Source organism: Phyllobates terribilis, unplaced genomic scaffold, assembly GCF_046119375.1.
Source record: "Phyllobates terribilis strain yellow unplaced genomic scaffold, ASM4611937v1 Scaffold_7__3_contigs__length_470593459, whole genome shotgun sequence".
Lineage (NCBI taxonomy): Eukaryota > Metazoa > Chordata > Amphibia > Anura > Dendrobatidae > Phyllobates > Phyllobates terribilis.
Genome location: NW_027362767.1, coordinates 273735776 through 273763535, shown reverse-complemented (window position 1 = coordinate 273763535; position 27760 = coordinate 273735776). Strand labels below are relative to the sequence as shown.

Here is a 27760-nt window from a genome sequence, read left to right as displayed (position 1 = left end):
AGGCTGGGTCATGTTACACCTGCGCAGTCTATGTGAGCCGTTACAGGGCCCCAACAGATCATACAATGCGTTTTTTTTCATTATATGTAGAAAAACAACCTCGTAATGAACCAGTCCCCCGTTGTCCTCATATGTAGGGGCTCTGCTGCTGTCATGTCTATGTAGTTGATACTATAAGATGTAATGAGGCAGAAATGATAGTATTCGCACAGCTGCATCCATGCTGGGCATATAACACCATGTCATGTAGCGGCTGGTTACTAGTGCTGATCATGGAGCAACGTTATAATATAATCCACTATTTGTAGGAAATATCACCTCCATAATCTTATGTTGTTTCCCTAATCCCTTGTACTCACAGCTGGTGTGCCCGGCGAGGAGCCAAAGTGTAATATCTGCATGGGAAAGACAAAAGCCGCGCAGAACGACATCCTCATATGTGGAAAGTGTGGACTGGGTGAGTGCAACTGTGAGCACTAGAATGACACTATCTGGGTACACAGCGATGACACGCTGCCACTCTGGGTACGGGGTAATGACGCTGCCACTCTGGGTACACAGCGATGGCACGCTGCCACTCTGGGTACACAGCGATGGCACGCTGCCACTCTGGGTACACAGCGATGGCACGCTGCCACTCTGGGTACACAGCGATGGCACGCTGCCACTCTGGGTACACAGCGATGGCACGCTGCCACTCTGGGTACACAGCGATGGCACGCTGCCACTCGGCGTACGGGGTAATGACGCTACCACTCGGGGTACATGATGGCAACTCCCTGACAGTGACAGCCACACAATGTGGTTATAACATTTCTGAGCAGTGGAGCAGCTTTTGATAAATTCATTGTTCTAGTGAATCCTGTTGTCATTTCTTTGCATAATGTCCTGTAATACTGGACCAGAATATTATTGGGAATGTGATATGTTTTACTGGGAAAGATGTAAATTGCTATTTGGGGAATGTGGATTATTCGCTGCTCTTTCTACAGAAATCTGTCACATTAGCAGAACGGATGCCTAATTGTTAGCATATGTGCACCGTCTGCTGATCTACACGTGTGCACTTCCTCAGTATTCTCTGGAAAAAGGTTGTCAGACATGTTGCCCCTGTGCAGACATAACCCCTTTACTACCTGTGTATCCTTTGATGCTGCTCACAGCCTCAGGCTGCAGATTCGGGGTACATAGGGGTGATGACACGAGGGTCTGCTCACAGATAATGAAGTTGGTCAGATCTTTTTTACGGCCGTCTTAGTGATCCAACCAATTTAGGCTGCATTCACATAAACGCGTGTCATGGACTGTGATGCATGGACTTGAATTCAACATATACAGTGCCTTGAAAATATATTCATGCCCCATGAACTTTTCCAATTTTTTTTCATGTTGCACCCACAAACTTAAATGTATTTTATTGAGATTTTATGTGACATACACGTCACAAATACTTGCTACTTTGTAAAGGAAATGATAAATGGTTTTCTAATTATTTAAAAAATATAAATCTGAAAATTATGATGTACATTTGTATTCAGCCCCCTGCAGTCTGATACTCCTAAATAAAATCCTGAGTGACCAATTGCTTCCAGAAGTCACATAATTAGTAAATTGAATCCACCTGTGTGTAATTTCTTCTCAGTATAGCTACAGCTGTTATGTGAAGCCCTCAGAGAATCATGAAAGCCAAAGAACACACCAGACAGGTCAGGGATAAAGTTGTGGAGAAGAGTAAAGTAGGGTTAGGTTATAAAAAACAGTCAAAGCTCTGAAGATCTCATTAAGCATTGTTCAATCCATCATCCAAAAATGGAAGGCGTATGGCACAACTGCAAACCTAACAAGCCATGGCCATCCTTCTAAACTGACATCCCAAGTAAAGCCCCCGTCTCACATAGCGAGGTCGCTAGCGAGATCGCTGCTGTGTCACGGTTTTGGTGACGCAACAGCGACCTCACCAGCGATGTCGCTATGTGTGACACTTTGCAGCGATCAGGCCCCTGCTGTGAGGTCACTGATCGCTGCAGAATGTCCTGGACCTTTTTTTTGGTCGTTGCCCTCCCGCTGGTCAGCACACATCGCTGTGTGTGACCAGCGGGAGCAGCGATCAGGCTGGTAACCATGGTAAACAGCGGGTTACTAGGGGCACACGCGCACTTAGTAACCCGCTGTTTATCATGGTTACGAGCCTGCTAAAGTGAGCGGTAACCTCCCGCTCACTGTAGCAGAGTGGTAACCATGATAAACAGCGGGTTACTAGGTGCGCGTGTGCCCCTAGTAACCCGCTGTTTACCATGGTTACCAGCCTGCTTCTGCTTCAGCAGCCTCGTAACCAGGAGCAGGACATCGTGGAAAGATTCTTTCCACGATGTCGCTGCTCCCCTGATCGCTGGTGAGCCTGCCTGTTTGACAGCTCACCAGCGACCACATAGCGACGCAGCAACAATCCCTGACAGGTCGTATCGTTGTCGGGATCTCTGCAGCGTCGCTAAGTGTGACGGGGCCTTAAGAAGAGCACTAATTAGAGAAGCAGCTAAGAAGCTCTTGGTCACTCTGGAGGAGCTGCTGGGCTCCACAGGACAGCTACACCACTATCAGTATTTGGTCAGTATTCAGTCAGTAATTTTTCTCAGGAGTGGGAACCAAAACCAGGTGAGGAACAATCAGAGAAAAGGTATAATAGGAACAAGTCCCCAATTCTGCGTTTATCACCTACTCCTGGTTTTGGCTCCCACTCCTGAGAAAAAATACTGATAGTGGGGCCGTGGCGTTAGTCGTATGCTCTACAGATCTGGCATTTATGGAATCGTGGCAAGAAGGAGCTATTCTTGAAAGCAAGCCATAAGAAGTCCTGTTTACAGTTTGCAAAAGCTACGTAGGGGACACAGCGAACATGGGGAAGAAGGTGCTCCGGTCACATGAGATCAAAGTAGAACTTTTGGGGCTAAATGCAAAACACTGTGCCGGAAAACTAACACTGTAGGGAAAGGGGGAAAGAAGGTGTATAGCGGGCACCAGTAACCCTAAATAAGCAAAAAATGTAAAGACACTTGCAAGAATGAAAAGTGACAAAATACCTTTACCATATCTCACTAGGTCTATTTTGGTTATTTCATATTGCCATGTGTATATATTCTTTTATTCATAGCTACTCATTGCCACTGTTTCTATTTGTAAATTGGGGATCTATTGTCTGTATATCCATGCTGTATTTGGCTTTGAACTCTGCCAACCGTATATTTACCTCTTATGTTACCCAGCTTAATTTTTTGGCTGATTGGGGGATTGTTCATATGTCCTGTAAGGTAGCGTTTTTTATGACAGTGCGGTAATGAGGAAGTGACCCAAGATAGTTCAACTCAAATGTCTTTATTTTGGCAATTTACGAAAATAAACTCAAACGTTGTCCTCCTGTTCGCAGCCGGATCGTCCGTAACAGTCGGCATCAATCCGTTGCTGTGGGCAACTGCACCACCGTGTAACTCGTGGGTGTGGCAATGGCTTGGCTCTCTCTGGCTCTGACCTGTGTTCAGTCTCACACAGACCTGACATATACAGAGCCTCCTGCTCTGCTGCTTGTAAAATGAATTATGGACACACCCAAACCTTAACTGAAAGTTTAAAGGGGAATTGTGGACATGGGCCACTCCCAAGACCCGGAGTGGAGAGAGAGATCCGTCCCACTATCTTCCTACAGATCTCTCCAAAAAGAAAAGCCCATGTCAGGTTTTCCTAAATCTGACTTTGTCAAATAGCTTGACCAAGTCTACACTCACTTTTACTTAACATTGTAACCACAGCTGTGGCAGTAATTACAATGCACTCCAGTGGGTTCACTATGCTTCTATGAACATCCTGGGGGACACGTAATGTCTTGTATATGATCCCCCTCACAGTCTTAACTTATTTTGATATGCAGATTAGTTTTGTCAACGAAAAGTATTTCCCCTACGTTTTGTTTTGTAATGTTTTCATGTCTTTTTTGTGCACCTACATTATTTAGTAAAATATATTTTGTCACTTTTCATTCTTGCAAGTGTCTTTTACATTTTTTTCTTATTTAGGGTTACTGGTGCCCTCTATACACCTTCTTTCCCCCTTCCTCTACGTTTTTTTTTTTTTTTTTTAGTGTATTTCACAGAACCCTCATTTATTTGTAGTGGCGGTCTAGGTCTTTACATGGAAAACTTAACAGTGCACATCACCATGAAAATACCATCCCCACCGTCACATGGTGGTGGCAGCATCATTCTGTGGGAGGCTTTTCTTTCCATCAGAGTTAATGGAAAGATGGATGGAGCTAAATGCAGGGCAATCCTGGAAGAAAACCTGTTAGAGGCTGCAAAAGACTTGAGACTGGAGCGTAGGTTCACCTTCCAGCAGGACAACGACCCTAAACGTACTGCCAGAGCTACAATGGATGGTGTAGATCAAAGCATATTCATGTGTGTGAACGGCGCAGTCAATGTCCAGGCCGAAATCCCACTGAGAATCTGTGACAAGACTTGGAAATTGCTGTTCACAGACGTCTCCATCCAATCTCACTGAGCAAGATTGAGTGTGCAAAGAAGAATGGGCAAAAATGTCACCTCTAGATGGATAAAGACTGGCAGCAGTAACTGCAGTGAAAGGTGGTCCTACGAAGTGTTAACTCGGGGGGGCTGAATACAAATGCACCTTGCAATTTGCAGATTTATATTTTTAAATTAATATAATACCATGTATCATTTCCTTTGAACTTCACAAATATTTGCTACTTTGTGTTAGTATATCATGTAAAATCCCAATAAAATACATTTCAGTTTCTGGGTGTAATGGGAAAAAGTGGAAAAGTTCACGGGGTATGAAGACTTTTTCAAGGCACTGCATGACCTTGTCAAGTTTGGGTCAGGAGAGCTATGGCTTGTCCCTTCATCATGACCAGTGATACACGGACGGGCGGTTACACCCGCGTGGGAAATGATCATTGCATCTCCAGCCTCTAACATTTCAGGATATCATCAAAAGTGTCACATCCCAGCGGTGGAGAGCGGAGAGGACGGGACTCTGGAACCGTGGTTCTGCAGACGCTGTATCTTTGTCCTGGCTGTTAGGGTAAGAACATAAGGTTATCAAGGCCCAACCAGCTGCCTCCAGTTGTAATATCTTCCATAGTGTAGAATTAGGGACATTCACACTGCACAGTTTTTGGGATTATTCATAGGAATGCTTCTTCCCTGATAATCCTGCAGTGTAAACAGACTGCCGATCACACGATAAATGAGCAAAACGCTCCTTTGTCAAGTCATGAACTTTATACTTCTCTAAATTTCATTGTTCTTTGCAGCACATTATTATTATTTATTTATATAGCACCATTGATTCCATGGTGCTGTACATGAGAAGGGGTTACATACAAAATACAGATATCACCTACAGTAAACAAACTAACAATGATAGACAGGTACAGAGGGAAGAGGACCCTGCCCTTGTGGCTTACAGGATGGTGGGGAAGGAGACAGTAGGTGGGGGGTTGCAGCAGCTCCGGTGTTGGGGAGGCGCAGCTCCGGTGTTGTAAGGCAGCAGCTCCAGTGGTGTTGAGGCAGCAGGGTCACTGCAGGCTGTAAGCTTTCATGAAGAGATTGCTTTTCAAGTTCTGTCTGAAGGATCCGAAAGTGGTAAATAATCGGACATGTTGGGGCACAGAATGCCAGAGGATGGGGGATATTCGGGAGAAGTCTTTGAGGCGATTGGGTGAGGAACAAATAAGTGTGGAGGAGAGAAGGAGGTCTTGGGAGGACCAGAGATTGTGTGACAAAGTTATCGGGAGATTAATTTGGAGATATCCGAAGGAGACAGATTATGGACGGCTTTGTAGGTCGGTGTTAGTAGCTTGAATTGGATACGCTGCGGAAATGGGATCCAGTGAAGAGATTTGCAGAGGGGAGAAGTGGAAGAGTAGCAAGGAGGGAGATGAATAATTCGGTCGGCAGAGTTAACGGACTGGAGAGGTGCGAAATTGTTAGCAGGTAGACCACAGAGGAGGATGTTGCAGTAGTCCAGGCGGGAGATAATGAGGGCATGTATAGTGCATAGTAGATTGAGGGTTGAGGAAAGGACGGATTCTGGAAATATTTTTGAACTGGAGGTGACAGGAGGTGGAAAGCGCTTGGATGTGCGGTTAGAAGGACAGGGCAGAGTCAAGGGTTACTCCGAGGCAGCGGATGTCCGGCACAGGGGAAAGCGTGATGTCGTTTATTGTGATAGATAGATCAGTTAGGGAAGATACATTAGATGGAGGAAAGATGATAAGTTCAGATTTGTCCACATTAGCTTGAAGAAGCGAGAGGAGAAGGAGGATATGGCTGATAGACACCACATCATCCTGTGTAACACGTATGTGTTACAGAGCCCACTGACAGTCTGTGTGCACAGAACAATCCATTACTAATGGATGATTCACAAGAACATATTACTGATCATCCTGTAAGTATCGTGAGCACAGTCACCCTGACTGAACAGGCTATTAAATGACCGTTGCTCAGTCACTCTGCAGGTTTTGTAGTGTGAATGAGCCTGTAGATATCCACCATTTCCTGAGCACTGAATTGCTGGCAGCCTCCTTTGGGATCTGTGTAAAGCACTGTGGTATATGATGGTGCTATATAAGTAAAGTAAATAAATAAGATAAGCATTGGGTATGTACTATCTTTAATATTGAAATTGCAATCCAAGAAGGAAACGTCTTGAAATGATTAAATCACAGGATAGATAATGATGTTACTGATCTACAAAGTTATCAAGAAATGAAAACAACATTTTTCAAAATGTCTGGCTTTATTCAGTCTGCAGTATGAGCCCCTTATCCCAGGAGAATGACAACCCAAGGCTGCATGTACGATGGGGTGTGTGACCGAGCTCGCAGGGAGAGCAGATCAGTGAACAATCAAACTACCTTAATTGCGTCACTTGGAGAATATTCCACCAAACGTTGATATAATTCCCCAGAGTCTGTAACACGGCAGCAGGAACAAATCCAGGAGCGCCACCCGGTAATTCAACGTCAAGGAAGATTACGCACTGGTCCTTAGCATAATTCCTCTAATCTAGCAACGTAACCCAAGTGGGTGATAATAGTATGTGGCAGATAATCCCCAGTCTCTAATAGACAAAGTAGTGGCAGCAGGATCTGGCCTCAGCAGCAGATCCTCGCCCTCCACAAGACACAGCAGCAACAACAACCCCCACACATGAGTCTTTCCTTTTCTACCTTCTTCTTGGGACCAGTCCCCTGATTGGGAAGAGATACTCACACTCCACGTCCTTAATCTTCAGGTACATTTAATTCAAAGAGTGAAAGAAGGTCCCTGAAGTTCTGACTCCTGACAGTCTATAAGGCCCTCTTCACAGGTCAGTGTCTCCAGTACATGTGGTGACAGTTTTCACACGTACTGGAGACATTTACACACGTAGACCCATTTAAATTTATGGGGCTGCGCACATGTCCGTGTGTTCATGTGGACATGTCCGTTTTTTTTCGGCAGCACGGTCGTCAAAATATCCCATACATATGTACACTGATGACACACGAATGACATCCATGTGACATCTGTGTGTCATGTACCGCAACAAAATGATCCGGCGGCTGGGAAAAGCGGTACAATTAGCGCTATTCCCGGGTGCTGACTTCAACTGTCATCATCCTTGCCTGGTTTCCCTGCGATCAGCGAGACCAGGTGACGCTGATGACAGTTGTAGTCAGCACACGCCGCCTGGGAATAGCTGGAAGTTTTCTTTCACTGTCTCACATTAAATAAATAATTAAATTTAAATGACGGCATGGGGCCCCCATATATTTTAAAACCAACCCAGATAAAGCAGACAGCTGAGGGCTTCTATTATAAGGCTGGGACTGTCCCTGGTTATTGGGCCCTTCCCATCCAAAAAATAGAAGCCCGCAGCCGCCCCAGAATTGGTGCATCACATTAGATGTCCTAATTCTGGCGCTTTTTCCGTCTCATCCCGATTGCCCTGATGCAGTGGAGTCGAGGTTATATATGGGATTAATGACAGCTGTGATTTGTCAAAAAACACAGCTGCCATCAAGTCCTGGGGGCTAGTAATGGAGAGGTGTCAGTCAGACAAATAAAAAATTATTAAACACAGAGAAAAGTCTTTTATTTTAAAATAAAAACCCAGCCACCATCTTTCACCAATTTATTTCCCCAAAATACACCCCGGCAGGTCCGTCGTAATCCAGATCGATGTTCCACAACGATCCCCAACTCTACTACATCCGGAGGCTATGAAGAGCGGTGACATCAGTAACGTTACTGCTCACCACGGCCACCGGAACACACGGAGTAGCGTGAGAGCCAGCAGCAGTGACGTCATTAAGGTTACCACAGGTCACAGCTGGCAGTTCTCACGGTAACCTCTGTGTGAGCCAGCCCGCTGTGAACTGCTTTAACCTTACTGACTTCACCGCTCTTCACTGCCGCTGGTACTCACGCTACTCTGTATGTTCCGGCGACCGTGGTGAGCGGTAACGTTTCTGATGTCATTGCTCATCACAGCCTCCGGATGTAGCAGAGTCGGGGATAGTCGTGGGACCTCCCTGTGGGCTTCAGCGGACCACTGTGGTTTATTCTTTTTTTGGTAATAAATGGGTAAAAGAGGAAATTTGTCGGGGAGTTCTTTTTACAAATAAAGGACTTTTGTGTGTGGGGTTTTTTTCTTTTCACTACGGGGTTAGTAATGGGGGTGTCTGACAGACGTCTCTCCATTACTGACCCCTGGGCTTGATGCCAGCTGACATTACCCAGCTGACATCAACCCCAAAAACATTACCCCGATTGCCATCGCAGTAGGGCAATCGGAAAGAGCAGAATTGGCGCATGTAATGGATGCACCATTTCTGGTGCAGCTGAGAGCTGGTCTTAATAGACGGGGAAGGAGACAATATCCATAGACCTTCCCAGCCTATTAATATCAGCCCGCTTTTGCTGGTTATTAAAAATAGAGGGGACCCCACGTTCATTTCTTTTAGGATCCCTCTTTTTTAATGACCGGTAAAGGCTAAGCAGACAGCTGTGCGCTAATTAATAGGATGGAAAGCTCCATGGTTATTGGCCCCTTCCCAGACTAATAAGACTAGCTCACAGCTGTCTGCTTTCCCTTACCTGGTCATTAAAATTAAAGAGGAGCCCATGCCATTTTTTCATTTATTTATTTTACCTCAATCCATGTACAGTAAACTAGAAACGCACTGCACTAATTGTATATCTCACGGATATCTTTCTATCTGTGTATCATCTTTTCTCTATCTTTGCACATCTAACACCTAAACATCTGTCATTTCTATTCTACATTCTATTCCAGTATGTGTCACACTGATGGTGCACATGGACGGCACACGGATGCCACACAGATTGTACACGGTACCAAAAATATTAGGACGTGTGAAGGAGGCCTAACATTGTGTATCAGGGAGGTCCCCTGCAGAGAGGAACAAAGACATACATCCCCCCCCTCATGCTCCAAGATTCAGGACAGAAAGCTAATGGAGGCCTAATTACATATAGGCTGACTGAGGGTGACACACTGTTACAGCATGTTCATTGCACTACTGTGAGGCCTGAATTTGCTCCCATGGTTTCTGCATCTCTGAACTTGCTTTAATCGAGCACATCTGGGACGTCATTGGTCGGTGATCACACAGGAGCTGCCAGCAGCGGATTCTGATGATTTTCCCAGGTGCATTCATCAGCAGAACCTTCCTCAGACGACCATTAATGACCTCAGTGACAGCAGCCGAGGCTGGAAGTGCCGGGATTTCTATGAGGGGCTCAGACTCCAGACTGCATACAGCCAGAGATTGTGATAATGTAGTCTCTATTTTTCATTCGTTTGCAGATCACAAAACTTCTCCATCCTGTGATTTCTAGCATTCACCACTTCTTCTTGGTGCTACAGTTTCCATGTTGAGGAGGAGTAATTGCATAACTAGGCACAAGTCTAGGAACGCTGGGTAAGGGTCCTTTCGTGATGGCTGCCATATTGATTGTCCTCCAGGTTCATAGCATGCAGAGATACAGGTGCGGAGGATAGAATATACATCTGGTTGACTGCCCTTATGGGGCTGTAATGGCTGCTGTAGTGCTCATTATCTAATCATGTACCTTAGTAGTATGTGGAACAACCTGACACAGAAGGATGGGGGCTGAGATTTCTTGAGATTTCTCAAAAGATACAAAAACACCTCACAGTCTTTAATAAAAACGAGTGAATTCTCCAGCCCTGATCATGTTTAGTCGCATCTTTTCCATTATGTGTTAATGACCAGTTTTCAGCCTACCACAGTCCCCAGACGACTGTCATCCTCATTGCTCAGATATGTGGCGGTCAGAACAGTACGGTGATGGTCATGCTGCAGCCGCTGCTACATGATGTCGGCTGATTAACCTTTTGCTCGTCTGCTCCAGATGAATAAAATCATAGTCTTATTCACAATGCCGTAGTGTCCTCTACAGCGGTCACTGAGCAGATCATGCCCTTTCCACTCGCCCCTGATTTGGAAAGACTCACCATAGTAATTTTAGTACTGGTTCTGTGGCATGTTCTGGAAACCATGAAATACTTCTGATTAAAGAGGCATATTAAGCCACTATTCATCTAGGCAAGTCTGAGTGACCGGGAGACAATATTCAGTCACGGAGTGGAGTGACCCCTAAGAAATGACTGTAGGCTGTTCAGTAGGAAAAAAATGTCCCTTGGGGCCTTAGCCTTTAGGTGTTGCTGCGCCTCCATTGTTAGTTAATCCCAGGCTGCAACTAGACTGTGGATTTATGCTTTCTGTGTCACTGATACATTGTAACAAACTATTAGGAAGAGAGACTTGTGCTGTTGTTTACCTTACAGAGGATTAGCTTCAATGATACTTGTAGCTAACCCTCCGCCACAGACAACTTTTGGAAACATTTTACATCCATAAGAGGTTCTCTGTTTTGTGCCCGGCATGTTATAAAGTTCCTTTTGCAGTTACGTTTATAAGTGCAGAATCACATTGTTTCTCCAATAAAAATGAACTTAAAAAACAACAAAAATGCAATATTCCGATGCAGACATTTGCAAAAAGCTCCACAGCATTTCCATACTGTCCAGTGTCCTGCTATTCTTCATTAGATCTAATACACAAATTGCATCAAAATTAAACTGCTACCTCATGACGGAGAAGAAAACTAAGAACTCTGCAGGTTTTGGTGCGGAGTGACTGGAAAGCAATGCAGAGATAAATGATTGCTAAGATTACTTTTTTTTTTGCAGAAAGGAGGCGCCCTAAAGAAGGGTCCAATCGCAAAGACCCTTCAGGCTGTGAAAATGTTTCTGACATACTGTCCTGAGGACCTGGACTGGGACTCTTCTCACAGAACCAACCAGCAGCAGTGTTATTGTTACTGCGGGGGCCCCGGAGAGTAAGAGACAGGCCCTGCCATGTGCATCCTTCCAGCTTGATGCCATCACATGGTTCACCTATGGTTCATAGCAGATCAGCCTAGTTATGGAAGTACTACAGTGCTACAGTTAGGTCTAAGAAAAAATAGAGTCAGCACGCCAAAGTTTCCAATTCAAGGGGATTTTATTGACCCATCATTGGCAGGGAAACGTTTCGTTCCAAGTGAGGAACTTTTTCAAGCTTGGAACAAAACGTTGCCCTGACATAATGGGTCAATAAAATCACCTTGAATTGGAACCTTTGGAGTGCTGCCTCTATTTTTTCTTGGATTTATCTCAAGGCTTGGTATTGCCTGTGAGGCTTTGCACCCACCTGTGACTTTTTGCTATATTGCTAGTGTTGAACCTATATTTTGTTATTTACAGTTAGGTCTAGAAATATTTGGACAGTGACAAGTTTTGTAATTTTAGCTGTTTACCAAAACATATTCAAGATACAGTTATATAATTAATATGGGCTTAACGTGCAGACTCTCAGCTTTAATTTGATGATATTCCTATCCTAATTGGAGTAAGGGTTTAGGCATTACAGCTCTTTAATATGTAGTTGCCTCTTTTTCAAGGGACAAAACGTAATTGGACTGTTATCTCAAAAGCTCTTTAATGGGCTATTCCCTTATTAATCCATCATCAATTAAGCAGGTGAAATGTTTGGAGCTGATTCCAGGTGTGCCATTTGTCTTTCGAGGCTGTTGCTGTTAACCCACAACATGCGGTCAGACGAGCTCTCAATGGAAGAGAAACAGATCATCATTAGGCTGAAGAAAAATAAATCCATCAGAGCAATAGCAGAAATGTTAGAAGTGGCCAAATCAACAGTTTGGTACATTCTGCAAAAAAAAGAGTGCACAGGTGAGACAACAGTGGTGGATGTTCGCATCAGCGCTGGCATCACTGTCCCCACCTTCGGACAAACTGAACATGAAGCGGAAGCCAGGGCTTTAGCTGATCCCGGACTTCCTCTTCATGTTCAGTTTGTATGAAGGCGGGGACAGTGACGCCAGCGCTGATTGGTTGCCGGGCATCACATGTCATTCCACAGCCCTGGCACCGCGAGTGCTGGAACGGAGCCGGCACGGGAGGTGAGTATAGGTGTTTTTATTTTAAAGGGGCCGAACATTTAGTTTAAGAAGGGGTTGTCCTGGTAGCGGACAACCCGTTTAAGGTAAAGAAGTGGAATGTTCTGCAATGGCCGAGTCAATCACAAGATCTCAACCCCATCGAGTAGCATTTCACATGCTGAAAGGGGTTTCCCCACGAGCAAAAGTTGATTTTAATCAATAGATCTTGGAATAATAATAAGTTCCACAATTGGATGTGTTTAAATAAAATGTTCCTGTGCTGAGATAATCTTATAAATGTGCCCCTGCTGTGTGCTGTGTGTGACCGTGCAGGAACATGGTCTGATCATACCACAGCTCCTGGGCAGAGTGAGGAGGGGTGGGGGGAGTATACAGACATTACAGCAGGAGATTGCAGCTGATTATTTCTTTGAAGTAAAACATTGTTTAAAAACAGGCAGGAAATGTTTTACCCCACAAGAAAGAATCAGTTGTCATCCCCTGCTGTAATGTCTGTATAATCTTTTGTTTACTCCCCTGCCCAGGAGATGTGGTATGATGAGACCATGTTGCTGCACGGTTATTAGTATTCCAAGATCTATTGATTAAAATGAACTCTTGTTCGTGGGAAAACCCCTTCAAGACAAAACTTAAGGCAGAAATTCCCACAAACAAGTAACAACTGAAGTCAGCTGCAGTAAAGGCGGCAAAGCCTCACAAAGGAGGAAACCCAGCGTTCGGTGACGCGTCCAGGCTTCAGGTCGTCATTTCCTGCAAAGGATTCTCTACAAAGTATTAAAAATGAACTTTTTATTTATGGTGAAGTTAATTTTTGAGCCCCTGAAATAAGGAGGCTTTGTAGAAAAATGATTGCAATTCCTAAATGTTTTACAGGATATTTTTGTTCAAGCCCTTTAATTAAATCTGAAAATCTACACTTCAGTGGCATCTCAGTTGTTTCATTTTACAGCCAAAATAGTGGCCTGCGGAGCTGAAATCACAAAGATTCTGTCACTGTCCAAATATTTCTGGTCGTAACTGTATGTGGATGTCAAGGGTTATCCCTTATCTGTAGTATAGGAGATAACTTGCATATTGCTGGGGTCCGATCACTGGGAAGCCCACCGCTCCTCGGGAATGGGGCTTTACAGAGCCTTGTTTGAATGGATCAGGGTTTGAACATGTAAACCACTGCTCCATCCATTATCTGTGGCATTGCTGAAAATAGCGGAGTGCATTATTGTATCCGGCAGTCCCGTAGAGCAGGGTTCCCCAACTCCAGTCCTCAAGGCCCACCAACAGGTCATGTTTTCAGGATTTCCTTAGTATTGCACAGGTGATAATTCCATCACCTGCACAGGCCATAATTCCATCACCTGTGCAATACTAAGGAGATCCTGAAAACCTGACCTGTTGGTGGGCCTTGAGGACTGGAGTTGGGGAACACTGCCGTAGAGAATGGATTTGGGGCTGGAGTCCATGCTTGACCTCCGCCCCATTCAGATGAGGCTCTGTAGAGCCTGGATCTCCTGATCGGTGCTCTTCCCAGCGATCAGACCCCCAGTGTTCAGTGAGTCATCCTTTATCCTGTGGATGGGATAATGCTTACACTTGTTATTTCCTGGGGATGCCCTGTCCTTGTGTACGGACATGTGCCTTGTGTCCATTTATAGCTATAATGTGATGTGCTCCCGGATTGCAAAGTCTACCCCACGCCAATGCAGTAATTGCTATGGGCTGTACATGATTTGTCCCAATAAATGTAGCGATAAATAAATAGCTGCAATTATACGAAGCTGTAAATCAGCTCTCACACATCATCTTGTAAGTCATCGACATTCCCTGGTTTTCGCCATTGATCCTGTCTTCTGATCGCAGGTGGTACCTGAAGATGATCCAGTGTTGTCGCTGTCGGCAGTGGTTTCACGAGGCTTGTATCCAGTGCCTGAATGAGGCCATGCTGTTTGGAGACAGGTAGAGTCGGCATCCCCCCGCTCTCTTGCCATGGAGGGCTGTTATCATAGAGCTTCACCAGCCATTAACAGGCAGTAAATGGTGCAGCAGTGACTGCCTGTCACCTACAATAAACAAGCTGCCCTCATTCTGGGAGGGGCGATTACCTACAGATATACCTATACAAAATTCTACATGAGCTGTGACTTCACCGAATGTAATGGATGCTGATCGCCTTCACTTCCTATACTACAACACTGACATGGAGGTAAGTCCACAGTTGTTGTGGGCCTCATAGCGTGGGCCGGATTTCACCTCCTTCCGCCACGCATTGTGCAGTGGCGCAGTCAGCCTAAACTGGTGACTTTTAGCATGAATTCTGTACATTCCTAAGACTGGGCCTCTCCTTCACACATGGGACCTGCCCTGCACTACCAGCAAAAATATTCACTGCATTAACCCTTCCAGAAACATGGCTGACCCAAGCCCACTGAGCAGTATCTATCCCTACTATGGGCTCGTAGTAAATGGGGCATGTAATACCTAGGCTTTCTAGCTATAGTGATGGAGAAGCTGACCCACTGTGGTTCCAGCTGTAAGTAGGACAGACCCTGCTATATACCTGACACATGGATCCCATCTAACCCTGTGTTTTTCTGCAGGTTTTTCATATTCTTCTGCTCTGTCTGCAATCACGGGGTGGAGTTCATCCGACGGCTGCCGCTGCGATGGTAGGAGCGCCCCAGATGTCATAAGTGCACCCTAATAATGGGCCACCTGATGTGTGCAACACTTATTAGATGTTTTTGAGACTGTTTACACGAGCCTGACAGTGGAATAGTAGCGAGACAAGGAGCAGTGTCTGAGAGGAGTGGTAAAGTGCCCCACTTTGGGTGTAAATGATTATTCCATAGTTACGCCAACCACACGTTGACATAAGAATTCCTGCACCTGAGCATTACACCACAGGCGCCATTTATATTTGTAGCTTGGATGAATGTGCTTCATTTCCCTGATTTCTGATTTTGTGCATCTTCTGACTATTGATGAGTCCCCCTGATATGTGGAGGCCTCTGCTCAAGGCTGACGCCTATTCGCTTGTGTCCTTGTAGGGTGGACGTTGTGCACCTCGCTCTCTACAACCTCGGGGTCCTCAGTAAGAAGAAATACTTTGATTTTGATGAGATCCTAACTTTTGTCAATGAGAAGTGGGAGCACCTGCAGCTCGGGAAAGTAAGTGGCAACTATGCAGGGTTGTGCGAGTTGTCTCGCATGTAAAGCACAGATATACAGGTGCATCTCACTAAATAAGAATATCATCAAAAAGTTAATTTATTTCAGTTCTTCAATACAAAAAGTGAAACTCATATATAGAGTCATTACAAACAGAGTGATCTATTTCAAGTGTTTATTTCTGTTAATGTTGATGATTATGGCTTATAGCCAATGAAAACACAAAAGTCATTATCTCCGTAAATTAAAATAATGAACAAAAACACCTGCAAAGGCTTCCTAAGCGTTCAAAAAGGTCCCTTAGTCTGTTTCAGTAGGCTCCACAATCATGGGGAAGACTGCTGACTTGACAGATATCCAGAAGGCAGTCATTGACACACTCCACAAGGTCCCAGAGTTCCAATTTTCATTTGGAAATCAAGGTCCCAGAGTCTGGAGGAAGAGTGGAGAGGCCACAATCCAAGCTGCTTGAGGTCTAGTGTGAAGTTTCCACAATCAGTGATGGTTTGGGGAGCCATGTCATCTGCTGGTGTAGGTCCACTGTGTTTTATCAAGACCAAAGTCAATGCAGCCGTCTACCAGGAAATTTTAGAGCACTTCATGCTTCCCTCTGCCGACAAGCTTTTTGGAGATGGAAATTTCATTCTCCAGCAGGACTTGGCCCCTGTCCACACTGCCAAAAGTACCAATACCTGGTTTAAAAACAACTGTATCACTGTGCTTGATTGGCAGCAAACTCGCCTGACCTTAACCCCACAGAAAATCTATTATAGAGAATTTATGGGGTATTGTCAAGAGGAAGATGAGACACCAGACCCAACAATGCAGACGAGCTGAAGGCTGCTATCAAAGCCACCTGGGCTTCCATAACCCCTCAGCAGCCACAGGCTGATCGCCTCCATGCCACATTGCCGCATTGATGCAGTAATTGATGCAAAAGGAGCCGCGACCAAGTACTGAGGGCATTTACTGAACATACATTTCTGTAGGACAACATTTCGGATTTTAAAATCATTTTTTAAGCTGTTATAAAGTATTCTAATTTACTGAGATAATGACTTTTGTGTTTTCATTGGCTGTAAGCCATAATCATCAACATTAACAGAAATAAACACTTGAAATAGATCACTCTGTTTGTAATGACTCTATATAATATGAGTTTCACTTTTTGTATTGAAGAACTGAAATAAATTAACTTTTTGATGATATTCTTATTTAGTGAGATGCACCTGTATATAGTGTATTTCTGCATGTATACAGCTATATGAACCCAAAGTATTGGACAGGTTACAGAACTCAGAGCACAACTCATACACTGTGTGGGGACAGGAGCGTCTCTTGCCCCAGGCAGAATATGGTGCATCAGCCCCGGCCACTAATAGATGTGTCCATTCTCCATGTAGTCGTGTCTGTTCTCCTCGCTGTGCTCATCAGCCCCGGCCACTAGTAGATGTATCCATTCTCCATGTAGTCGTGTCTGTTCTCCTCGCTGCCCTCATCAGCCCCGGCCACTAGTAGATGTGTCCATTCTCCATGTAGTAGTGTCTGTTCTCCTCGCTGCGCTCATCAGCCCCGGCCGCTAGTAGATGTGTCCATTCTCCATGTAGTCGTGTTTGTTCTCCTCGCTGCCCTCATCAGCCCCGGCCACTAGTAGATGTGTCCATTCTCCATGTAGTCGTATCTGTTCTCCTCGCTGGGCTCATCAGCCCCGGCCACTAGTAGATGTGTCCATTCTCCATGTAGTCGTGTCTGTTCTCCTCGCTGCGCTCATCAGCCCCGGCCACTAGTAGATGTGTCCATTCTCCATGTAGTCGTGTCTGTTCTCCTCGCTGCCCTCATCAGCCCCGGCCACTAGTAGATGTGTCCATTCTCCATGTATTCGTGTCTGTTGTCTTCGCTGCGCTCATCAGCCTGGGCCACTAGTAGATGTGTCCATTCTCCATGTAATCGTGTCTGTTCTCTTCGCTGCGCTCATCAGCCCCGGCCACTAGTAGATGTGTCCATTCTCCATGTAGTCGTGTCTGTTCTCCTCGCTGCGCTCATCAGCCCCGGCCACTAGTAGATGTGTCCATTCTCCATGTAGTCGTGTCTGTTCTCCTCGCTGCGCTCATCAGCCCCGGCCACTAGTAGATGTGTCCATTCTCCATGTAATCGTGTCTGTTCTCCTCGCTGCGCTCATCAGCCCCGGCCACTAGTAGATGTGTCCATTCTCCATGTAGTCGTGTCTGTTGTCTTCGCTGCGCTCATCAGCCCCGGCCACTAGTAGATGTGTCCATTCTCCATGTAGTCGTGTCTGTTCTCCTCGCTGCGCTCATCAGCCCCGGCCACTAGTAGATGTGTCCATTCTCCATGTAGTCGTGTCTGTTCTCGCTGCGCTCATCAGCCCCGGCCACTAGTAGATGTGTCCATTCTCTATGTAATCGTGTCTGTTCTCCTCGCTGCGCTCATCAGCCCCGGCCACTAGTAGATGTGTCCATTCTCCATGTAGTCGTGTCTGTTCTCCTCGCTGCCCTCATCAGTCCCGGCCACTAGTAGATGTGTCCATTCTCCATGTAGTCGTGTCTGTTATCCTCGCTGCCCTCATCAGCCCCGGCCACCAGTAGATGTGTCCATTCTCCATGTAGTCGTGTCTGTTCTCCTCGCTGCGCTCATCAGCCCCGGCCACTAGTAGATGTGTCCATTCTCCATGTAGTCGTGTCTGTTGTCTTCGCTGCGCTCATCAGCCCCGGCCACTAGTAGATGTGTCCATTCTCCATGTAATCGTGTCTGTTCTCCTCGCTGCGCTCATCAGCCCCGGCCACTAGTAGATGTGTCCATTCTCCATGTAGTCGTGTCTGTTCTCCTCGCTGCCCTCATCAGCCCCGGCCACTAGTAGATGTGTCCATTCTCCATGTAGTCGTGTCTGTTCTCCTCGCTGCCCTCATCAGCCCCGACCACTAGTAGATGTGTCCATTCTCCATGTAGTCGTGTCTGTTCTCCTCGCTGCGCTCATCAGCCCCGGCCACTAGTAGATGTGTCCATTCTCCATGTAGTCGTGTCTGTTCTCCTCGCTGCCCTCATCAGCCCCGGCCACTAGTAGATGTGTCCATTCTCCATGTAGTCGTGTCTGTTGTCTTCTCTGCGCTCATCAGCCCTGGCCACTAGTAGATGTGTCCATTCTCCATGTAGTCGTGTCTGTTCTCCTCGCTGCGCTCATCAGCCCCGGCCACTAGTAGATGTGTCCATTATCCATGTAATCGTGTCTGTTCTCCTCGCTGCGCTCATCAGCCCCGGCTACTAGTAGATGTGTCCATTCTCCATGTAGTCGTGTCTGTTCTCCTTGCTGCCCTCATCAGCCCCGGCCACTAGTAGATGTGTCCATTCTCCATGTAGTCGTGTCTGTTCTCCTCGCTGCGCTCATCAGCCCCGGCCACTAGTAGATGTGTCCATTCTCCATGTAGTCGTGTCTGTTGTCTTCGCTGCGCTCATCAGCCCCGGCCACTAGTAGATGTGTCCTTTCTCCATGTAATCGTGTCTGTTCTCCTCGCTGCGCTCATCAGCCCCGGCCACTAGTAGATGTGTCCATTCTCCATGTAATCGTGTCTGTTCTCCTCGCTGCGCTCATCAGCCCCGGCCACTAGTAGATGTGTCCATTCTCCATGTAGTCGTGTCTGTTCTCCTCGCTGCGCTCATCAGCCCTGGCCACTAGTAGATGTGTCCATTCTCCATGTAGTCGTGTCTGTTCTCCTCGCTGCGCTCATCAGCCCCGGCCACTAGTAGATGTGTCCATTCTCCATGTAATCGTGTCTGTTCTCCTCGCTGCGCTCATCAGCCCCGGCCACTAGTAGATGTGTCCATTATCCATGTAATCGTGTCTGTTCTCCTCGCTGCGCTCATCAGCCCCGGCCACTAGTAGATGTGTCCATTCTCCATGTAGTCGTGTCTGTTCTCCTCGCTGCGCTCATCAGCCCCGGCCACTAGTAGATGTGTCCATTCTCCATGTAATCGTGTTTGTTATCCTCGCTGCGCTCATCAGCCCTGGCCACTAGTAGATGTGTCCATTCTCCATGTAGTCGTGTCTGTTCTCCTCGCTGCGCTCATCAGCCCGGGCCACTAGTAGATGTGTCCATTCTCCATGTAATCGTGTCTGTTCTCCTCGCTGCGCTCATCAGCCCCGGCCACTAGTAGATGTGTCCATTACCCATGTAATCGTGTCTGTTCTCCTCGCTGCGCTCATCAGCCCTGGCCACTAGTAGATGTGTCCATTCTCCATGTAATCGTGTCTGTTCTCCTCGCTGCGCTCATCAGCCCCGGCCACTAGTAGATGTGTCCATTCTCCATGTAATCGTGTCTGTTCTCCTCGCTGCCCTCATCAGCCCCGGCCACTAGTAGATGTGTCCATTACCCATGTAATCGTGTCTTTTCTCCTCGCTGCGCTCATCAGCCCGGGCCACTAGTAGATGTGTCCATTCTCCATGTAATCGTGTCTGTTCTCCTCGCTGCGCTCATCTGCCCCGGCCACTAGTAGATATGTCCATTCTCCATGTAGTCGTGTCTGTTCTCCTCGCTGCGCTCATCAGCCCCGGCCACTAGTAGATGTGTCCATTCTCCATGTAGTCGTGTCTGTTCTCCTCGCTGCCCTCATCAGCCCCGGCCACTAGTAGATGTGTCTATTCTCCATGTAGTCGTGTCTGTTCTCCTTGCTGCCCTCATCAGCCCCGGCCACTAGTAGATGTGTCCATTCTCCATGTATTCGTGTCTGTTGTCTTCGCTGCGCTCATCAGCCTGGGCCACTAGTAGATGTGTCCATTCTCCATGTAATCGTGTCTGTTCTCTTCGCTGCGCTCATCAGCCCCGGCCACTAGTAGATGTGTCCATTCTCCATGTAGTCGTGTCTGTTCTCCTCGCTGCGCTCATCAGCCCCGGCCACTAGTAGATGTGTCTGTTCTCCTCGCTGCGCTCATCAGCCCCGGCCACTAGTAGATGTGTCCATTCTCCATGTAATCGTGTCTGTTCTCCTCGCTGCGCTCATCAGCCCCGGCCACTAGTAGATGTGTCCATTCTCCATGTAGTCGTGTCTGTTGTCTTCGCTGCGCTCATCAGCCCCGGCCACAAGTAGATGTGTCCATTCTCCATGTAGTCGTGTCTGTTCTCCTCGCTGCGCTCATCAGCCCCGGCCACTAGTAGATGTGTCCATTCTCCATGTAGTCGTGTCTGTTCTCCTCGCTGCGCTCATCAACCCCGGCCACTAGTAGATGTGTCCATTCTCTATGTAATCGTGTCTGTTCTCCTCGCTGCGCTCATCAACCCCGGCCACTAGTAGATGTGTCCATTCTCCATGTAATCGTGTCTGTTCTCTTCGCTGCCCTCATCAGCCCCGGCCACTAGTAGATGTGTCCATTCTCCATGTAATCGTGTCTGTTCTCCTCGCTGCGCTCATCAGCCCCGGCCACTAGTAGATGTGTCCGTTCTCCATGTAGTCGTGTCTGTTCTCCTCGCTGCCCTCATCAGCCCCGGCCACTAGTAGATGTGTCCATTCTCCATGTTGTCGTGTCTGTTCACCTCGCTGCGCTCATCAGCCCCGGCCACTAGTAGATGTGTCCATTCTCCATGTAATCGTGTCTGTTCTCCTCGCTGCGCTCATCAGCCCCGGCCACTAGTAGATGTGTCCATTCTCCATGTAGTCGTGTCTGTTCTCCTCGCTGCCCTCATCAGCCCCAGCCGCTAGTAGATGTGTCCATTCTCCATGTAGTCGTGTCTGTTCTCCTCGCTGCGGTCATCAGCCCCGGCCACTAGTAGATGTGTCCATTCTCCATGTAGTCGTGTCTGTTCTCCTCGCTGCGCTCATCAGCCCCGGCCACTAGTAGATGTGTCCATTCTCCATGTAGTCGTGTCTGTTCTCCTCGCTGCGCTCATCAGCCCCGGCCACTAGTAGATGTGTCCTTTCTCCATGTAGTCGTGTCTGTTCTCCTCGCTGCGCTCATCAGCCCCGGCCACTAGTAGATGTGTCCATTCTCCATGTAGTCGTGTCTGTTCTCCTCGCTGCCCTCATCAGCCCCGGCCACTAGTAGATGTGTCCATTCTCCATGTAGTCGTGTCTGTTCTCCTCGCTGCCCTCATCAGCCCCGGCCACCAGTAGATGTGTCCACTCTCCATGTAGTCGTGTCTGTTGTCTTCTCTGCGCTCATCAGCCCCGGCCACTAGTAGATGTGTCCATTCTCCATGTAGTCGTGTCTGTTCTCCTCGCTGCGCTCATCAGCCCCGGCCACTAGTAGATGTGTCCATTCGCCATGTAATCGTGTCTGTTCTCCTCGCTGCGCTCATCAGCCCCGGCCACTAGTAGATGTGTCCATTATCCATGTAATCGTGTCTGTTCTCCTCGCTGCGCTCATCAGCCCCGGCTACTAGTAGATGTGTCCATTCTCCATGTAGTCGTGTCTGTTCTCCTTGCTGACCTCATCAGCCCCGGCCACTAGTAGATGTGTCCATTCTCCATGTAGTCGTGTCTGTTCTCCTCGCTGCGCTCATCAGCCCTGGCCACTAGTAGATGTGTCCATTCTCCATGTAGTCGTGTCTGTTCTCCTCGCTGCGCTCATCAGCCCCGGCCACTAGTAGATGTGTCCATTCTCCATGTAATCGTGTCTGTTCTCCTCGCTGTGCTCATCAGCCCCGGCCACTAGTAGATGTGTCCATTATCCAAATAGTCGTGTCTGTTGTCTTCTCTGCGCTCATCAGCCCCGGCCACTAGTAGATGTGTCCATTCTCCATGTAGTCGTGTCTGTTCTCCTCGCTGCGCTCATCAGCCCCGGCCACTAGTAGATGTGTCCATTCTCCATGTAATCGTGTCTGTTCTCCTCGCTGCGCTCATCAGCCCCGGCCACTAGTAGATGTGTCCATTATCCATGTAATCGTGTCTGTTCTCCTCGCTGCGCTCATCAGCCCCGGCCACTAGTAGATGTGTCCATTCTCCATGTAATCGTGTCTGTTCTCCTTGCTGCCCTCATCAGCCCCGGCCACTAGTAGATGTGTCCATTCTCCATGTAGTCGTGTCTGTTCTCCTCGCTGCGCTCACCAGCCCTGGCCACTAGTAGATGTGTCCATTCTCCATGTAGTCGTGTCTGTTCTCCTCGCTGCGCTCATCAGCCCCGGCCACTAGTAGATGTGTCCATTCTCCATGTAGTCGTGTCTGTTCTCCTCGCTGCGCTCATCAGCCCCGGCCACTAGTAGATGTGTCCATTCTCCATGTAATCGTGTCTGTTCTCCTCGCTGCGCTCATCAGCCCCGACCACTAGTAGATGTGTCCATTATCCATGTAATCATGTCTGTTCTCCTCGCTGCGCTCATCAGCCCGGGCCACTAGTAGATGTGTCCATTCTCCATGTAGTCGTGTCTGTTCTCCTCGCTGCGCTCATCAGCCCCGGCCACTAGTAGATGTGTCCATTCTCCATGTAGTCGTGTCTGTTCTCCTCGCTGCCCTCATCAGCCCCGGCCACTAGTAGATGTGTCCATTCTCCATGTAGTCGTGTCTGTTGTCTTCTCTGCGCTCATCAGCACTGGCCACTAGTAGATGTGTCCATTCTCCATGTAGTCGTGTCTGTTCTCCTCGCTGCGCTCATCAGCCCCGGCCACTAGTAGATGTGTCCATTATCCATGTAATCGTGTCTGTTCTCCTCGCTGCGCTCATCAGCCCCGGCTACTAGTAGATGTGTCCATTCTCCATGTAGTCGTGTCTGTTCTCCTTGCTGCCCTCATCAGCCCCGGCCACTAGTAGATGTGTCCATTCTCCATGTAGTCGTGTCTGTTCTCCTCGCTGCGCTCATCAGCCCCGGCCACTAGTAGATGTGTCCATTCTCCATGTAGTCGTGTCTGTTGTCTTCGCTGCGCTCATCAGCCCCGGCCACTAGTAGATGTGTCCTTTCTCCATGTAATCGTGTCTGTTCTCCTCGCTGCGCTCATCAGCCCCGGCCACTAGTAGATGTGTCCATTCTCCATGTAATCGTGTCTGTTCTCCTCGCTGCGCTCATCAGCCCCGGCCACTAGTAGATGTGTCCATTCTCCATGTAGTCGTGTCTGTTCTCCTCGCTGCGCTCATCAGCCCTGGCCACTAGTAGATGTGTCCATTCTCCATGTAATCGTGTCTGTTCTCCTCGCTGCGCTCATCAGCCCCGGCCACTAGTAGATGTGTCCATTATCCATGTAATCGTGTCTGTTCTCCTCGCTGCGCTCATCAGCCCCGGCCACTAGTAGATGTGTCCATTCTCCATGTAGTCGTGTCTGTTCTCCTCGCTGCGCTCATCAGCCCCGGCCACTAGTAGATGTGTCCATTCTCCATGTAATCGTGTTTGTTATCCTCGCTGCGCTCATCAGCCCTGGCCACTAGTAGATGTGTCCATTCTCCATGTAGTCGTGTCTGTTCTCCTCGCTGCGCTCATCAGCCCGGGCCACTAGTAGATGTGTCCATTCTCCATGTAATCGTGTCTGTTCTCCTCGCTGCGCTCATCAGCCCCGGCCACTAGTAGATGTGTCCATTACCCATGTAATCGTGTCTGTTCTCCTCGCTGCGCTCATCAGCCCTGGCCACTAGTAGATGTGTCCATTCTCCATGTAATCGTGTCTGTTCTCCTCGCTGCGCTCATCAGCCCCGGCCACTAGTAGATGTGTCCATTCTCCATGTAATCGTGTCTGTTCTCCTCGCTGCCCTCATCAGCCCCGGCCACTAGTAGATGTGTCCATTACCCATGTAATCGTGTCTTTTCTCCTCGCTGCGCTCATCAGCCCGGGCCACTAGTAGATGTGTCCATTCTCCATGTATTCGTGTCTGTTCTCCTCGCTGCGCTCATCAGCCTGGGCCACTAGTAGATGTGTCCATTCTCCATGTAATCGTGTCTGTTCTCTTCGCTGCGCTCATCAGCCCCGGCCACTAGTAGATGTGTCCATTCTCCATGTAGTCGTGTCTGTTCTCCTCGCTGCGCTCATCAGCCCCGGCCACTAGTAGATGTGTCCATTCTCCATGTAGTCGTGTCTGTTCTCCTCGCTGCGCTCATCAGCCCCGGCCACTAGTAGATGTGTCCATTCTCCATGTAATCGTGTCTGTTCTCCTCGCTGCGCTCATCAGCCCCGGCCACTAGTAGATGTGTCCATTCTCCATGTAGTCGTGTCTGTTGTCTTCGCTGCGCTCATCAGCCCCGGCCACAAGTAGATGTGTCCATTCTCCATGTAGTCGTGTCTGTTCTCCTCGCTGCGCTCATCAGCCCCGGCCACTAGTAGATGTGTCCATTCTCCATGTAGTCGTGTCTGTTCTCCTCGCTGCGCTCATCAACCCCGGCCACTAGTAGATGTGTCCATTCTCTATGTAATCGTGTCTGTTCTCCTCGCTGCGCTCATCAGCCCCGGCCACTAGTAGATGTGTCCATTCTCCATGTAATCGTGTCTGTTCTCCTCGCTGCGCTCATCAGCCCCGGCCACTAGTAGATGTGTCCGTTCTCCATGTAGTCGTGTCTGTTCTCCTCGCTGCCCTCATCAGCCCCGGCCACTAGTAGATGTGTCCATTCTCCATGTTGTCGTGTCTGTTCACCTCGCTGCGCTCATCAGCCCCGGCCACTAGTAGATGTGTCCATTCTCCATGTAATCGTGTCTGTTCTCCTCGCTGCGCTCATCAGCCCCGGCCACTAGTAGATGTGTCCATTCTCCATGTAGTCGTGTCTGTTCTCCTCGCTGCCCTCATCAGCCCCAGCCGCTAGTAGATGTGTCCATTCTCCATGTAGTCGTGTCTGTTCTCCTCGCTGCGGTCATCAGCCCCGGCCACTAGTAGATGTGTCCATTCTCCATGTAGTCGTGTCTGTTCTCCTCGCTGCGCTCATCAGCCCCGGCCACTAGTAGATGTGTCCATTCTCCATGTAGTCGTGTCTGTTCTCCTCGCTGCGCTCATCAGCCCCGGCCACTAGTAGATGTGTCCTTTCTCCATGTAGTCGTGTCTGTTCTCCTCGCTGCCCTCATCAGCACCGGCCACTAGTAGATGTGTCCATTCTCCATGTAGTCGTGTCTGTTCTCCTCGCTGCCCTCATCAGCCCCGGCCACCAGTAGATGTGTCCACTCTCCATGTAGTCGTGTCTGTTGTCTTCTCTGCGCTCATCAGCCCCGGCCACTAGTAGATGTGTCCATTCTCCATGTAGTCGTGTCTGTTCTCCTCGCTGCGCTCATCAGCCCCGGCCACTAGTAGATGTGTCCATTCGCCATGTAATCGTGTCTGTTCTCCTCGCTGCGCTCATCAGCCCCGGCCACTAGTAGATGTGTCCATTATCCATGTAATCGTGTCTGTTCTCCTCGCTGCGCTCATCAGCCCCGGCTACTGGTAGATGTGTCCATTCTCCATGTAGTCGTGTCTGTTCTCCTTGCTGACCTCATCAGCCCCGGCCACTAGTAGATGTGTCCATTCTCCATGTAGTCGTGTCTGTTCTCCTCGCTGCGCTCATCAGCCCTGGCCACTAGTAGATGTGTCCATTCTCCATGTAGTCGTGTCTGTTCTCCTCGCTGCGCTCATCAGCCCCGGCCACTAGTAGATGTGTCCATTCTCCATGTAATCGTGTCTGTTCTCCTCGCTGTGCTCATCAGCCCCGGCCACTAGTAGATGTGTCCATTATCCAAATAGTCGTGTCTGTTGTCTTCTCTGCGCTCATCAGCCCCGGCCACTAGTAGATGTGTCCATTCTCCATGTAGTCGTGTCTGTTCTCCTCGCTGCGCTCATCAGCCCCGGCCACTAGTAGATGTGTCCATTCTCCATGTAATCGTGTCTGTTCTCCTCGCTGCGCTCATCAGCCCCGGCCACTAGTAGATGTGTCCATTATCCATGTAATCGTGTCTGTTCTCCTCGCTGCGCTCATCAGCCCCGGACACTAGTAGATGTGTCCATTCTCCATGTAATCGTGTCTGTTCTCCTTGCTGCCCTCATCAGCCCCGGCCACTAGTAGATGTGTCCATTCTCCATGTAGTCGTGTCTGTTCTCCTCGCTGCGCTCATCAGCCCTGGCCACTAGTAGATGTGTCCATTCTCCATGTAGTCGTGTCTGTTGTCTTCTCTGCGCTCATCAGCCCCGGCCACTAGTAGATGTGTCCATTCTCCATGTAGTCGTGTCTGTTCTCCTCGCTGCGCTCATCAGCCCCGGCCACTAGTAGATGTGTCCATTCGCCATGTAATCGTGTCTGTTCTCCTCGCTGCGCTCATCAGCCCCGGCCACTAGTAGATGTGTCCATTATCCATGTAATCGTGTCTGTTCTCCTCGCTGCGCTCATCAGCCCCGGCTACTAGTAGATGTGTCCATTCTCCATGTAGTCGTGTCTGTTCTCCTTGCTGACCTCATCAGCCCCGGCCACTAGTAGATGTGTCCATTCTCCATGTAGTCGTGTCTGTTCTCCTCGCTGCGCTCATCAGCCCTGGCCACTAGTAGATGTGTCCATTCTCCATGTAGTCGTGTCTGTTCTCCTCGCTGCGCTCATCAGCCCCGGCCACTAGTAGATGTGTCCATTCTCCATGTAATCGTGTCTGTTCTCCTCGCTGTGCTCATCAGCCCCGGCCACTAGTAGATGTGTCCATTATCCAAATAGTCGTGTCTGTTGTCTTCTCTGCGCTCATCAGCCCCGGCCACTAGTAGATGTGTCCATTCTCCATGTAGTCGTGTCTGTTCTCCTCGCTGCGCTCATCAGCCCCGGCCACTAGTAGATGTGTCCATTCTCCATGTAATCGTGTCTGTTCTCCTCGCTGCGCTCATCAGCCCCGGCCACTAGTAGATGTGTCCATTCTCCATGTAATCGTGTCTGTTCTCCTCGCTGCCCTCATCAGCCCCGGCCACTAGTAGATGTGTCCATTACCCATGTAATCGTGTCTTTTCTCCTCGCTGCGCTCATCAGCCCCGGCCACTAGTAGATGTGTCCATTCTCCATGTAATCGTGTCTGTTCTCCTCGCTGCGCTCATCTGCCCCGGCCACTAGTAGATGTGTCCATTCTCCATGTAGTCGTGTCTGTTCTCCTCGCTGCGCTCATCAGCC

General features: G+C 48.4%; 1 protein-coding gene across 10 annotated transcripts in view; it reads left to right on the top strand.

Moving 5' to 3' along the window:
• The window catches only part of PHF19 (PHD finger protein 19), a 132526-nt gene that overhangs the window by 8236 nt on the left and 96530 nt on the right, over nt 1-27760 (top strand). For all 10 annotated transcript variants that reach the window (XM_073640808.1, XM_073640801.1, XM_073640799.1 and 7 more), the window contains 6 exons: nt 362-457; nt 4994-5094; nt 11305-11453; nt 14433-14528; nt 15170-15238; nt 15620-15740. In XM_073640808.1, coding sequence (XP_073496909.1) covers nt 362-457; nt 4994-5094; nt 11305-11453; nt 14433-14528; nt 15170-15238; nt 15620-15740 — 632 coding nt within the window. The remainder of the gene's footprint in view (nt 1-361; nt 458-4993; nt 5095-11304; nt 11454-14432; nt 14529-15169; nt 15239-15619; nt 15741-27760) is intronic.